The sequence below is a fragment of the Lissotriton vulgaris genome, chromosome 5 (genome assembly GCF_964263255.1).
Source record: "Lissotriton vulgaris chromosome 5, aLisVul1.2, whole genome shotgun sequence".
NCBI classification, from domain to species: domain Eukaryota; kingdom Metazoa; phylum Chordata; class Amphibia; order Caudata; family Salamandridae; genus Lissotriton; species Lissotriton vulgaris.
This window is the reverse complement of record NC_141693.1, coordinates 112063057-112075607: the sequence shown is the minus strand read 5'-3', so window position 1 is coordinate 112075607 and position 12551 is coordinate 112063057. Positions and strand designations below refer to the sequence as shown.

The 12551-nt window shown below is 48.3% G+C and overlaps 1 protein-coding gene across 1 annotated transcript in view; it reads left to right on the top strand.

Moving 5' to 3' along the window:
* CCDC187 (coiled-coil domain containing 187) overlaps positions 1 to 12551 on the top strand; it is a 296756-nt gene that overhangs the window by 52097 nt on the left and 232108 nt on the right. Inside the window, exon 5 of the mRNA XM_086919347.1 lies at positions 8848 to 9461. Within this exon, the coding sequence (XP_086775473.1) occupies positions 8848 to 9461 (614 nt within the window). The remainder of the gene's footprint in view (positions 1 to 8847; positions 9462 to 12551) is intronic.

Here is a 12551-nt window from a genome sequence, read left to right as displayed (position 1 = left end):
GTCCTGTCCGTCCCCGCTCTGTACAACTCAAGCCAGTGCCAAACGTCGTCCGGAGTTTGGAAAAAGTGTGTGGTGCCATCCATGATAATCCGCAGCTTGGCCGGGTAGAGCAAGGAGTACTGAATGCCTTCCTCCCTGAGCTCCTTCTTCACAGCAAGGAACGATGCCCTGTCCTTTTGGACCGCCTGCGTGTAGTCCGGAAATATCGTCACCTTGCTGTTCTCCACCCCGTAAGGACCCGACATCCTTGCCCGCTGGATAAGAAGGTCTCGATCTTTATAATGGAGGAGCCGCACCACCATTGGACGGGGGGGGGCGGCCAAGCCCCGGCGGGCGAGCGGGCACCCGGTGGGCTCGCTCCAGGGTGAAAAATGGAGTAAGCCCCTCCGGCGCCACCACAGTGCGGAACCAGTTCTCCATGTAGGCCACCGCATCCTCCCCCTCAATCCGTTCCGGCAGGCCTACGACCCGCACGTTGTTCCGCCTATTACGGCCTTCGGCATCCTCCGCCCTCCGTTCCAGAATGTCCAGCCGGGCCAAAATGTCTGTAATCCTGTGCTCCGCAGTCACCACCGAGGGCTTCAGGTCCAGCAACAGTTGGTCATGATCCTTGACCCGATCCGCCAGCTTCGCGTGATCCGCACGCAGCAGCCCCAGGCCCGTGGCCACTTGGGCAATGTCGTTATGTAACGCCTCCTTGGTGGAGGTGATCGCCTCAAGGATGGCATCCAAGCGCCGGTTCAGCCGCTGTTCTTGGTCAAGCTCCGGGGAGGGATTCTCACTCAACCGGGTCGATGTCGCCGAGTCCCCTTCGCGGCTCCCGGGTGTCGGCCCTCCGATCGCCGCCATGTCAGGGCGCTGCGTCACAAGTCCGGCCACCCTTTCTGTGAGGCGCTCTCGTGGGCCCGTGCCGAGCACCGGGCACCAGGCAGCACAGTGTCACCGCCAATGGTCGCAGGAGCAATGACCAGGCGGATGAGCTCCGGTCCGTCACCCCCACTAGTCCGGTGGGGGGAGGATGAGTCACGGGACGGCGGCCGACGAGGGCCCCGGGTCCCCTGGGTGAATCGAGCAGCGTCCCCCGGGCTCAAGGCTTCGCGCCACCAATCCCAGTGCGTCGGGCAGTCGGGTGCAGGGTCCCTCTCTGCTTGGCGACAGCCGGTCTCAGGGCTGTAGTCCGGGACCATCCGATCTCCTCGCCGCCATTTTCTTCACACCCTGGTCTACACCTCGGCCGCCTCTTCCTCGATCTCCTCGGGGCCAGCAGTCCCCCAGCAATGAACCGATTACGTCCAGCTGTCCCCCTACACTTCAGAGGGCAGGAACGTCTTCTCCGGGTCGCCTGGGGTCCCGAAAAACAGGAGAATTAGCGGGAATCCGCGCGGAGCTACGAGCTCACGCCGCCATCCCGATCGGCGTCCAAGCCACGCCCCCCAGGACTGTTTCTTGTGATGTCTGTTTGATCTCCCTGCTCCAGGACTGTTTTGTTCTGAGGTCTGTTTGTTCTCCCTGCTCCAGCTTGTTTCTATGAGGTCTGTTTGTTCTCCCTGCTCCAGGGCTGTTTCTTGTCTGGTCTGTATGTTTTCCCTGATCCAAGAGTGTTTCCGGTGAGATCTGTACATTCTCCCTGCTCCAGGACTGTTTCTTGTCAGGTCTGTTTGTTCTCCCTGCTCTACGACTGTTTCTTGTCAGGTCTGTTTGTTCTCCCTGCTCCAGGACTGTTTTCCTGGGAGGTTGGTTTGTTCTCCCTGCTGTAGGACTGTTTTCTGTGAGGTCTCTTTGTTTTCCATGCTCCACCTCTGTTACTTGTGGGATCAGTTTGTTCTCCCTGTTTTGGGACTGTTTATTGCCAGGTCTCTATGTTCTCCTTGCTCCACGACTGTTTTCCTGTGAGGTCTGTTTGTTCTCCCTGTTCTAGGATGGTTTCTTGTCAGGGCTGTTTGTTCTCCCTGCTCCAGCTCTGTTTCTTGTTAGGTCTGTTGGTTCTCCCTGTTCTAGGACGGTTTCTTGTCAGGTCTGTTTGTTCTCCCTGCTCCAGCTCTGTTTCTTGTCCGGTCGGTTTGTTATCCCTATTCTAGGACGGTTTCTTGTCAGGTCTGTTTGTTCTCCCTGCTCCGGGACTGTTTCTTGCCAGGTCTGTTTGTTCTCCTGTGGAAAGTCAGCCCAATTTACAACCGATGCCCAGGCTGCTGGCGCAAGACGCCTCTTAGTTCCCATTCTGAATAGTTACCAAATAAAGAGACGGGCGCCGGAAGCAGGAACACAAGAACAGAGTTTTATTTCTCATGAGGAGAGCCTGTCATTTCGGACACGAAACACAGTGTCTTTCGGGAGGTGCTCTAACAAGTTCTCTGAGACATCGCCTTTTATACATCACGAACATTCCTTATTACAATAATGACATTGTAAAGCAAGGAAAAAGACGTCCCCGACCCCTCCCCGCTCTGGCACAATCCAACACGTGGCTACAGTAGAGGTCCTCACCCCATACAATGGGAGGGGGCTATCACTCAGCTGAGTGTTCCGCTGATTCCTTTGGAATGTGTGCGCCTGATCGATTCTCGGAGGGGTGGGGAGGTCATGATCAATGGTAGCTCTTTTTGAAGAGGGGCGAGCGCATACAGTGGTGGGCAACAAACTGTATCCTCAGGCGAAGGAGATGACCAGTGGTCCGTGTGGACAATCGGGCTCAGTGGAGGGGTCATCAAGGGAGGGGTATTCATGGGAAGAAGGGAGGTGATGGTCAGGCACGGGGTGTAATTCCCAGGGACAGAGTCGCACAGAGAGAGAGGTCTTATGACCCGTACATGAGAGAGCGGGGGCAGTCAGGTACAGCTGGGGGGTTATGTCAGCTGAGGCGAAGGATGCTTCTTCATGAGGAAATGGGGGGGTGCGTGGGTCAAGCAGGAGGGCTACTTTTCAGAGCAGGGTCGCGCAGAGGGAGAGGGTTTTATGGTGTATGCATGTGAGAGTGGGGTGGGTGTTCAAATGTGCGCAGGAGGGAAGCCGGGGATTCCAATGAACGGGCAAAAAGGCCATGGTGCCTAAAATGGCTGTCATGTACATATGGGCACGGGCTTTTACTGGCGGAATGATGCGGCCAACATTTCACGGTATTCATGGTGCCTACAGGGAGGGGGATGGAGGAAGGCAAATGAACGCCGCTTATGTACATTAATATTGCTAATTTCCACACTCCCTGTTTTCATGTGAGGTCTTTTTGTTCTCCATTGTCTAGGACTGTTTCTTGTCAGGTCTGTTTGTTCTCCCTGCTCCAGCTCTGTTTCTTGTTATGTCGGTTTGTTCTCCCTGCTCTAGGACGGTTTCTTGTCAGGTCTGTTTGTTCTCCCTGCTCCAGCTCTGTTTCTTGTTAGGTCGGTTTGTTCTCCCTGCTCTAGGACGGTTTCTTGTCAGGTCTGTTTGTTCTCCCTGCTTCAGCTCTTTTTTTTGTCCGGTCGGTTTGTTCTACTTACTCTGGGATTGTTTTCCTGTGAGGTCTGTTTGTTCTCCATACTCTAGGACTGTTTCTTGTCAGGTCGGTTTGTTCTCCCTGCTCTGGGACTATTTTCCTGTGAGGTCGGTTTGTTCTTCATGCTCTAGGACTGTTTCTTGTCCAGTCAGTTTGTTCTCCATGCTCTGGGACTGTTTTCCTGTGAGGTCTGTTTGTTCTCCATGCTCTAGGACTGTTTCTTGTCAGGTCAGTTTGTTCTCCCTGCTCTGGGACTGTTTTCCTGTGAGGTCTGTCTGTTCTCCATGCTCTAGGACTGTTTCTTGTTAGGTCGGTTTGTTCTCCCTGCTCTAGGACGGTTTCTTGCCAGGTCTGTTTGTTCTCCCTGCTCCAGCTCTGTTTCTTGTCCGGTCGGTATGTTCTACTTACTCTGGGACTGTTTTCCTGTGAGTTCTGTTTGTTCTCCATTCTCTAGGACTGTTTCTTGTCCGGTCAGTTTGTTCTCCCTGCTCTGGGACTGTTTTCCTGTGAGGTCTGTTTGTTCTCCATGTTCTAGGATTGTTTCTTGTTAGGTCTGTTTGTTCTCCATGCTCTAGGACTTTTTTCTTGTCAGGTCTGTTTGTTCTCCCTGCTCTAGGACTTTTTCTTGTCAGGTCGGTTTTTTTCTCCCTGCTCCGGGACTGTTTTCCTGTGAGGTCTGTTTGTTCTCCATGCTCTCGGACTTTTTTCTTGTCAGGTCTGTTTGTTCTCCCTGCTCTAGGACTTTTTCTTGTCAGGTCGGTTTTTTTCTCCCTGCTCTAGGACTTTTTCATGTCAGGTCTGTTTGTTCTCCCTGCTCTAGGACTGTTCCTTCTCAGGTCTGTTTTTTTTCTCCCTGCTCTGGGACTGTTTTCTTGTGAGGTCTGTTTGTTCTCCCTGCTCTGGGACTGTTTCTTGTCAGGTCTGTTTGTTCTCCCTGCTCTGGGACTGTTTTCCTGTGAGGTCTGTTTGTGCTCCCTGTTCTAGGACTGTTTCTTGTCCGGTCGGCTTGTTCTCCCTGCTCTGGGACTGTTTTCCTGTGAGGTCTGTTTGTTATCCCTTCTCTAGGACTTTTTCTTTTCAGGTCTGTTTGTTCTCTCTGCTCTAGGACTTTTTCTTGTCAGGTCGTTTTTTTTCTCCCTGCTCTAGGACTTTTTCTTGTCAGGTCTGTTTGTTCTCCCTGCTCTAGGACTGTTCCTTCTCAGGTCTGTTTTTTTTCTACCTGCTCTAGGACTTTTTCTTGTCAGGTCTGTTTGTTCTCCCTGCTCAAGAGCGTTTCTTGTCAGGTCTGTTTGTTCTCCCTGCTCAGGACTGTTTCTTGTCAGGTCTGTTTGTTTTCCCTGCTCTAGGACTTTTTCTTGTTAGGTCTGTTTGTTCTCCCTGCTCTAGGACTTTTTCTTGTCAGGTCTGTTTGTTCTCCCTGCTCAGGAGCGTTTCTTGTCAGGTCTGTTTGTTCTCCCTGCTCAGGACTGTTTCTTGTCAGGTCTGTTTGTTCTCCCTGCTCTAGGACTTTTTCTTGTCAGGCCTGTTTGTTCTCCCTGCTCAGGACTGTTTCTTGTCAGGTCTGTTTGTTCTCCCTGCTCTAGGACTTTTTCTTGTCAGGTCGGTTTTTTTCTCCCTGCTCTAGGACTTTTTCTTGTCAGGTCTGTTTGTTCTCCCTGCTCTAGGACTGTTCGTTCTCAGGTCTGTTTTTTTTCTACCTGCTCTAGGACTTTTTCTTGTCAGGTCTGTTTGTTCTCCCTGCTCAGGAGAGTTTCTTGTCAGGTCTGTTTGTTCTCCCTGCTCAGGACTGTTTCTTGTCAGGTCTGTTTGTTCTCCCTGCTCTAGGACTTTTTCTTGTCAGGTCTGTTTGTTCTCCCTGCTCAGGAGCGTTTCTTGTCAGGTCTGTTTGTTCTCCCTGCTCAGGACTGTTTCTTGTCAGGTCTGTTTGTTCTCCCAGCTCCAGGACTTTTTCTTGTCAGGTCTGTTTGTTCTCCCTGCTCTAGGACTGTTTCTTGTCCGTTCGGTTTGTTCTCCCTGCTCTAGGACTGTTTCTTGTCCGGTCTGTCTGTTCTCTCTCTCCAGGGCTGTGTCTTGTGCTCTCGCAGCGCCCATCCATGTTAGCGGAACTGGATACAAGTCTGTGCTGACAGTAACCCCTTTGCACTCCTGCGATGTAAATATGTCTCATCCAGGGCGAGAAAGGGCCTTTCAGAGAGACTCATTATTTCTGCAGCCAAACCTCCGACTTTCCAATTAACCCCTTCGCCCCACCTCTCCTCTGCGGAAGGCTTTTAGTGGGGGCTCATGATTTAAACCATCCTGGGGGCACCGCGCCTGCTGTCTGAGTCTATGGGGCCTATTAATCGTGTCTCTGTTGTAAGGGAATAGGGGCTGCGGTGTGTTAACATACGCAGAAGCCATAAAACCCAAGTTAATGTGCAGAAAATACACTATTCCACCTGCCACTAACAGTGCTTTATAGGAGTAAGAGCTGGTCTTAGCTTGCTGAGTTCTGTTGATTGTTGTTGCCTTCATTGAGGTTGACAGCTAGCTCCACATTAAACACCATTTTTGCACCTAACACATTTGCTTTCATTGACCAATGTGAGCCAAACTTGGTGGAAATGGAATTCAAAACTCAGGCCAAGAGCGCGCCAAATATGGCGCAGATTAATCAAACCTTCGACCGTTACAAAGTTATAAGGGATGACACCAAACGTGTCACGTTTACATTTGGCAGCAAAGTGTAGTCATGTAGCTTGAAGAAAGTATACAATATTTTAAAGACCTGGCGCTTTTTCCATCAATCAGTGCCTTTGTCTATGTATTATTTTTGGTTTGGTGAATTTCTATCCCTCTTTTCCAGAGATGTGAGGCAGAGTACCTTAAGGTTAATTGATTATGTGGGTGTTCAGGGATGACTCAGATGGCACACCTCAGCTCTGAAATTCATGTCTGTGAGTCTACTCTAACTTACCTGGCCCATACATAGCACCCGTGGGGATCTATAGCACTGCCTCTTGGCGGGTATCGCCTCATACCCACCAAGAGGCAGTGCCATAGGCTGGCCTCCCTACCTGGCATGAGTGATTTGAACAGTGCTTTTTTAATGTCATCTATGTGAGAAGCATTGGTTGTCGTTTGTATGGGACCATACGGTGCTCCATACATGTCCCTGTGAGTTTGGTACTATTGTGAGGGAGAACGACCTTTACAACGGAGTCGTTACACCACTGTATGTTTACATCACGGTCATTACAACGCAAGTCGTTACAACGACTTGTGCTGGATGACTCTCTAAGCTAAGGAAGAGTATGATTTACTATTCCAACATCTTCTCTACTGGAACGTAGGTTGGAGTTGGAATAGTAAATCATACTATTCCTAAGTCCAGCGCCTTCCAGCGCAAGTGGTTGTAATGACTTGCGTTGTAACGAACGTGATGTAAAATACTGCGTTGTGAATGTATTCGCTGTGACAGCATACATTCTATTCTGAGGCAAATGGGTGAAGCAAGAGGGCGCTGGATGGTTGTTCACACTAGCTGGAGTCCTTTCCGTGCATGGCTGGCAGAGTGTGTACTTATGTGTGACATGTGTCGGGAGGCTAGGGTGTCGTGCATGGCGACTAGAGGGGTCTTCAGTCAGATGGCGGTGATCTCGGTGCTAAACTTAGTCCTATCAATGGTGCAGAAAGGTGTGAGATCTCAACTAGCTGGAGAACTATCTGGAGTGTTTGGTTGTAAGAGTGTGTAATGACTGTGGGATCTGTTGGAATCGCCGGATAAGTGTCACTAATGTCACGCGTGAGGGCTGGAGGGGGATCAAAGTGGGCCCATTTTGTTCTGGAATCTGGAACATTCAACATGGTTTGTGGTTCTGCATAGCTGGGAGCCTGGGGTGAGTGTGCATTATAGAGATGTGCTTCTCATGGCATTTAAAAGAATATTTAAACACAAATAATGACTTTAATATGTCTAAGGCACATGCTTTCTTACCTCTCCCAGTAAATACCAATACCTTGGGATGAGATATTCACCAGGTGCACTCAATATCTCCTTTTGTGAGTTTTGGCCCTGGAAATGAGGCATAACGTGTAGATTCGGTATGTACTGTATAAAGCCCCCCCCCCCAACAAAAAAAAAACTTCACCAGGTTTAACCTGTTAAAATTAATTCGTCAGGGAAGCCCCAGGTATGAGGTCATTGTTACAGAACTTGGGATTCCGATCTTGCCAAAGTCCTGCTTGTGCAGGGATTGGAATCTGACCTCCTGAGTATAACCAGAACCACAGGCTCGGCCTAACAAGATTTATCTGTAATTTAATTGCACGCTTTATTACAAATTTTGCAATCACTATACTTAAGGGTAAAAATGTAAATCAACCCCCTAAATTAGGACCTAATCTGAAGATCCTCCAAATTCTGGAGGAAATGCCCAAAAAAGAGTCGGACCCACTGCCAGAATTTCACCATCTTAAACCCCCAGTATAAAGGAAATTCAGCTGGTGGATTCTCCTGTATATTCAACATTTTCTCTAAAAAGTGTATAGTTTTTTTACCACCAAACCCTAATTCAGGCTCTCAGTCTACCCTGAGGCTACCTGCTCTTCGCATCGCCCCGCTTCTCGTCCGTTGTGAGCGGATGTCGCAGCGGTGGGGCAGGTGAGGTCTCCTGTCTCCGTGCCCAGCCTGGCTCCTGAGTACTGACTCTGATATCTTTATTTGCAGTCTTGAGATTGACAGACATGATTGTGAGTCCTTGGGTCACTCTAGGGACATGGGGTACCACAGTCCATGGGGATCTCCAGGCAACCGCGTCCATGTGCCACAGGTTCATGATTCTCAGATGATTTGTGGAGTTGGCTTCCCTGCTCTTCCATTCATGGGGCACGTGGTTAAGCATCTCATGGGGGGGCACTGTATTTGTCACTACATTCCATTTGTTCCCTAAATGTTCTGCAAATGTCGCAGTTATTTGTTGTCGGAAAGAAGACTTTGGCTTGTGCAGTTCTTATCCTACTTGTGAGGCAAAAGAGCATAAAAAATAGGATTGATGTGCGCACCCCGAAAGGGCTAGCGCTTCCTGGTGCCACGGCATCCTCAGTGTACTTTTTAGGAAAAAAGACGTCATGGGACACAATATGTGTAATTGTGTCAGCTGGAAGGGTTCGGATAAGACATAATAAAGGAGTTCTGATGAAATAAGCCACAAAGGAACATGTAGACCTGGATGGCTCTTATCTTGTGAATAATTTGGAGAAGGTTCTGTGGTTGAAAATACTTTGTAAAGTTGAGTGTAACTAAACTATTCCATTACTAAGTGCTGATAATGCTCTTTAATGTTTTTTTCTTTTAAAAGGGATTAATAATGCTCTTTAATACTTTTTCATTTAAAAAGGAATGATGTTGGAAGCAGTTCATTAATCTCGAAAGAGGACTATTCTTCTGAGAAGTCTTTGGAGCAAAGTTCATGGACCAATGTAGAGAGACACTTGGGTGAGAGCGGAGAACCAAATGTAAGCCTGGTGAAACAAAATATACTAGAAGAAAAAGTGAACCTAACTCAGCCCAGTGACTCTCCCTATCCCAGAAGCCCTTGCTCCCTAAACAAGTGGGGTTCTTCCAGGGATCAGGTCACCGATAGGACAAATGTAAAGAGTTCTGTTGAAGCAATGGAGGAAGTTTCGGATGCTGTAACCGGAAACCACCGGACGTTCTCCCTGCAGAGCACCCTTTTCAAGTGGTCCCCGCCCTGCCAATCAGAGTCATCCCTGGTTGGCACACCAGGCGACTCCTACATCCAGAAGCTAGAATGTCTCAAAAGTAAATCCCCAGAGAGGAAGTTGGAGAAGCTCAAAGACCTCATCAGGGAGCAGCGGCGGCGGCTTATTGGTGCTCCTGTGGGACACCATGGATCCAACCTCTGGCAACTCAGAGAGACTGTCAATAAAAGATCTCTCAGACGGAATGTGCGCAAGGTGACATTTGCCCCTCCCCCGCCAGTTTACAGAGGTCAGTTACGTATTCAGTAATATTGTATTTTTGCATTTAGTGGTCCACAGAGTGCTTATTTACGTATCCCTCTCATAATCCAAATGCTTTTGAACGTCAGTTTTCATTGCCCTTCTGTGTATTGCCCAACCTTTAATTTATGTGTAATATTCTAAAAGCTACATTCTCTTTACTGGCCAGAAGTAGTTGCATTTTAAGAGCCTCCCTTCCATATATTTTTCTGTCCAATGAAAGATGCATAACTGGAAATATTGAATTCCTTTGTTAATCAATGGTGCCGGAATATGACAGAGAGGCATATTGTTTTTGACCCCAAGGTGACTATTGGCTTTTGTAAATCTCAGAACCCATTTGCCTGATCGGTAATTCACATTTGAAAGAGGTTTGTGATCAGAGGTTACTTGCTTACAGACAGCACACATGAACGGACATACGCCTAAGTCACGTGTGTATCAAGTTTGGCTTCAATGCATTAGGAGAAACGGGGTCGCTTTTGGTTAATTTCCAATCCAAGCCCCACATTTTGGATCTCAAATGACAACATTGACTGCAGACACAAATGCTGCATGATCTCGCTTCTATTCTACAACATTTCCTGTTTTAAGAGTTCACCACGCTTGGGCCAGTTGAAGCCGCTAAAGAGACGGGTGGATAGAAAGGACCAATGTAGCCAAAGAGAAGCTAGCCGAGGTAATTTGTTACCAGACAGAAATACTAGTTGTTACTTTTACAATCATGGGGACATGATGGGCCCTTGTCTTGATGCTCCTGGTGATTGGCACGGTAACTGGTTGTCTATGAATGGGAATCCTCACTAGATGGCGGCTGTTCCCTGATGCAAAAAGGAAACTTATATGGTACCTGGAGCAACAACGCATGCCATGCAGGGGGCGTCTCCCACAAGATTGGAGCAAACACCTCAGGGAAATGCTTTGCTGGGACAAGTCTCATCAACCATGACTTCTCTGCCTTCACATCTTCCTCCTCGCGAGGATGAAGGTCGTTCAGTTCCTAATAGCTAGGATACTAACAATTGTCTTCTTCTAAAGCCCCAGTAGAGCTGTCTGATCCTCAAGGCTATGCATCTAGCTGGAGTTTCTATCTCTTTCTATTTCCTGCTTATGGACGGCTGGTCTTTAGCGCCTTGATGCCTTAGGGTAATTACTGCGCTTTATAAATCTCAAATCAAATCAAATGCACAGTTCAGTAACTGTTCCCTCTGTGCTAATTACCCAAAATGGATTTTCTATATCTTTGAAGGCCAGAAATACTCAACCTGGCCGGTTTGAAGCGTCAAAACCGTGAAACCACACATGATTTTGCCAGACTGCTCTACCTCTGCAGTGTCCTGAATTCTGAAAAAGCCTCTTAACCAAGAATGAGAGGGCGCGAGTTAAATACCTTCATTCAGATTACACATGACTGGATCGTGCAAATGATCTCTTAGTATGCAAAAATACATCTTTACTTCTGCCAGAAGTTTTCGATCTTAGGGCCATATGTGTCAAGCAAATTCGCATTCGCAAAGGCCGAAATTTGCTAAATGGTATGTATAAAGCAAAATCTGGAGCAAAACAAGGAATCACAAAATTTGCGATTCCTTATTTTGCAATTGCCTTTAAGGAATCGCAAATTTTGCGATTCCTTAAATGCATTGTATGAAGCTAAAAAAAATTGTAAAATGTCCTTAAGGAATCGCAAATTACCACCAACTTCTTGTTGGTGGTAAGTTGCGAATTCCTTGAAAAATGCACATTTTTGCATTTTTCAAAGTGCCATGTGACGCACATACATGCCCTTGGGGCATGTATGTGCTCCACATGTGCACCCATGCATATTTCAGGGGTGCAACACGGTGTCCTTTGGACACCCCTGCCCCCTTGAAATTATTCTCAATTTGCGATTAGCAAATTGAGAATCACAAATTGAGAAAAACTTCCCATTCATTCCTATGGGCCTCCTGGCCCATAGAAATGAATGGGAAAGTATTCCTAATTGCGATTTGCAATTTGCTAATCGCAATTAAGGAATTTTAAGAAATCGCATAAAAATGCAATTTTTTACATACATACCTATTTGCGATTCTCAAATAGCGATTTCTTAAAAATCACTATTTGAGAGTCGCAACTCACCGCCCTTCTGAAAAAACCCACAGCGGACCCCACCGAACTCAAAAATTACCGACCCATTTCGCTCCTTCCATTCCCGGCCAAAGTAATCGAGAAAGCTGTCAACAACCAGCTCGCCGCTTACCTCGAAGCCAACAAATCCCTCGACTCCTCACAATCTGGCTTCCGAGCAAAACACAGCACCGAGACCGCTCTCATGGCAGCAACAGACGACATTCGAACTCTACTGGACAATGGAGACACAGTCGCCCTCATCCTCCTCGACCTCTCTGCAGCATTCGACACAGTCTGCCACAGCACCCTTCTACAACGCCTCAATAACATCGGAATACAAGGAAATGCACTTGAATGGATCACCTCGTTCCTCACCGGAAGAACCCAGAGAGTCCGCCTTCCACCATTCAAGTCCAAGGCCACCGAGGTCATCTGTGGCGTACCACAAGGATCCTCACTCAGCCCCACCCTCTTCAACGTATACATGAGCCCCCTCGCGACCATCGCCCGCCAACACAACCTCAACATCATCTCCTACGCGGATGACACTCAACTAATCCTTTCTCTCACCAAGGACCCCAGCACCGCCAAAACTAACCTACACGAAGGAATGAAAGAAGTTGCTGAATGGATGAAACACAGTCGTCTGAAACTGAACTCAGATAAAACAGAAGTCCTCATCCTAGGCACATCCCCCTCCGCATGGGACGACTCTTGGTGGCCGGAAGCCCTTGGAAAAGCACCCATCCCGACAGACCACGCACGGAACCTAGGCGTTATCCTGGATTCTTCACTTTCAATGAACAGACAAGTCAGCGCCGTATCCTCATCCTGCTTCAACATTCTTCGCATGCTCAAAAAAACATTTCGCTGAATCCCCACCAAAACCAGGAAAACAGTCACCCATGCTCTGGTCACGAGCCGACTGGACTACGGAAACACCCTCTACGCAGGTACTACCGCTAAA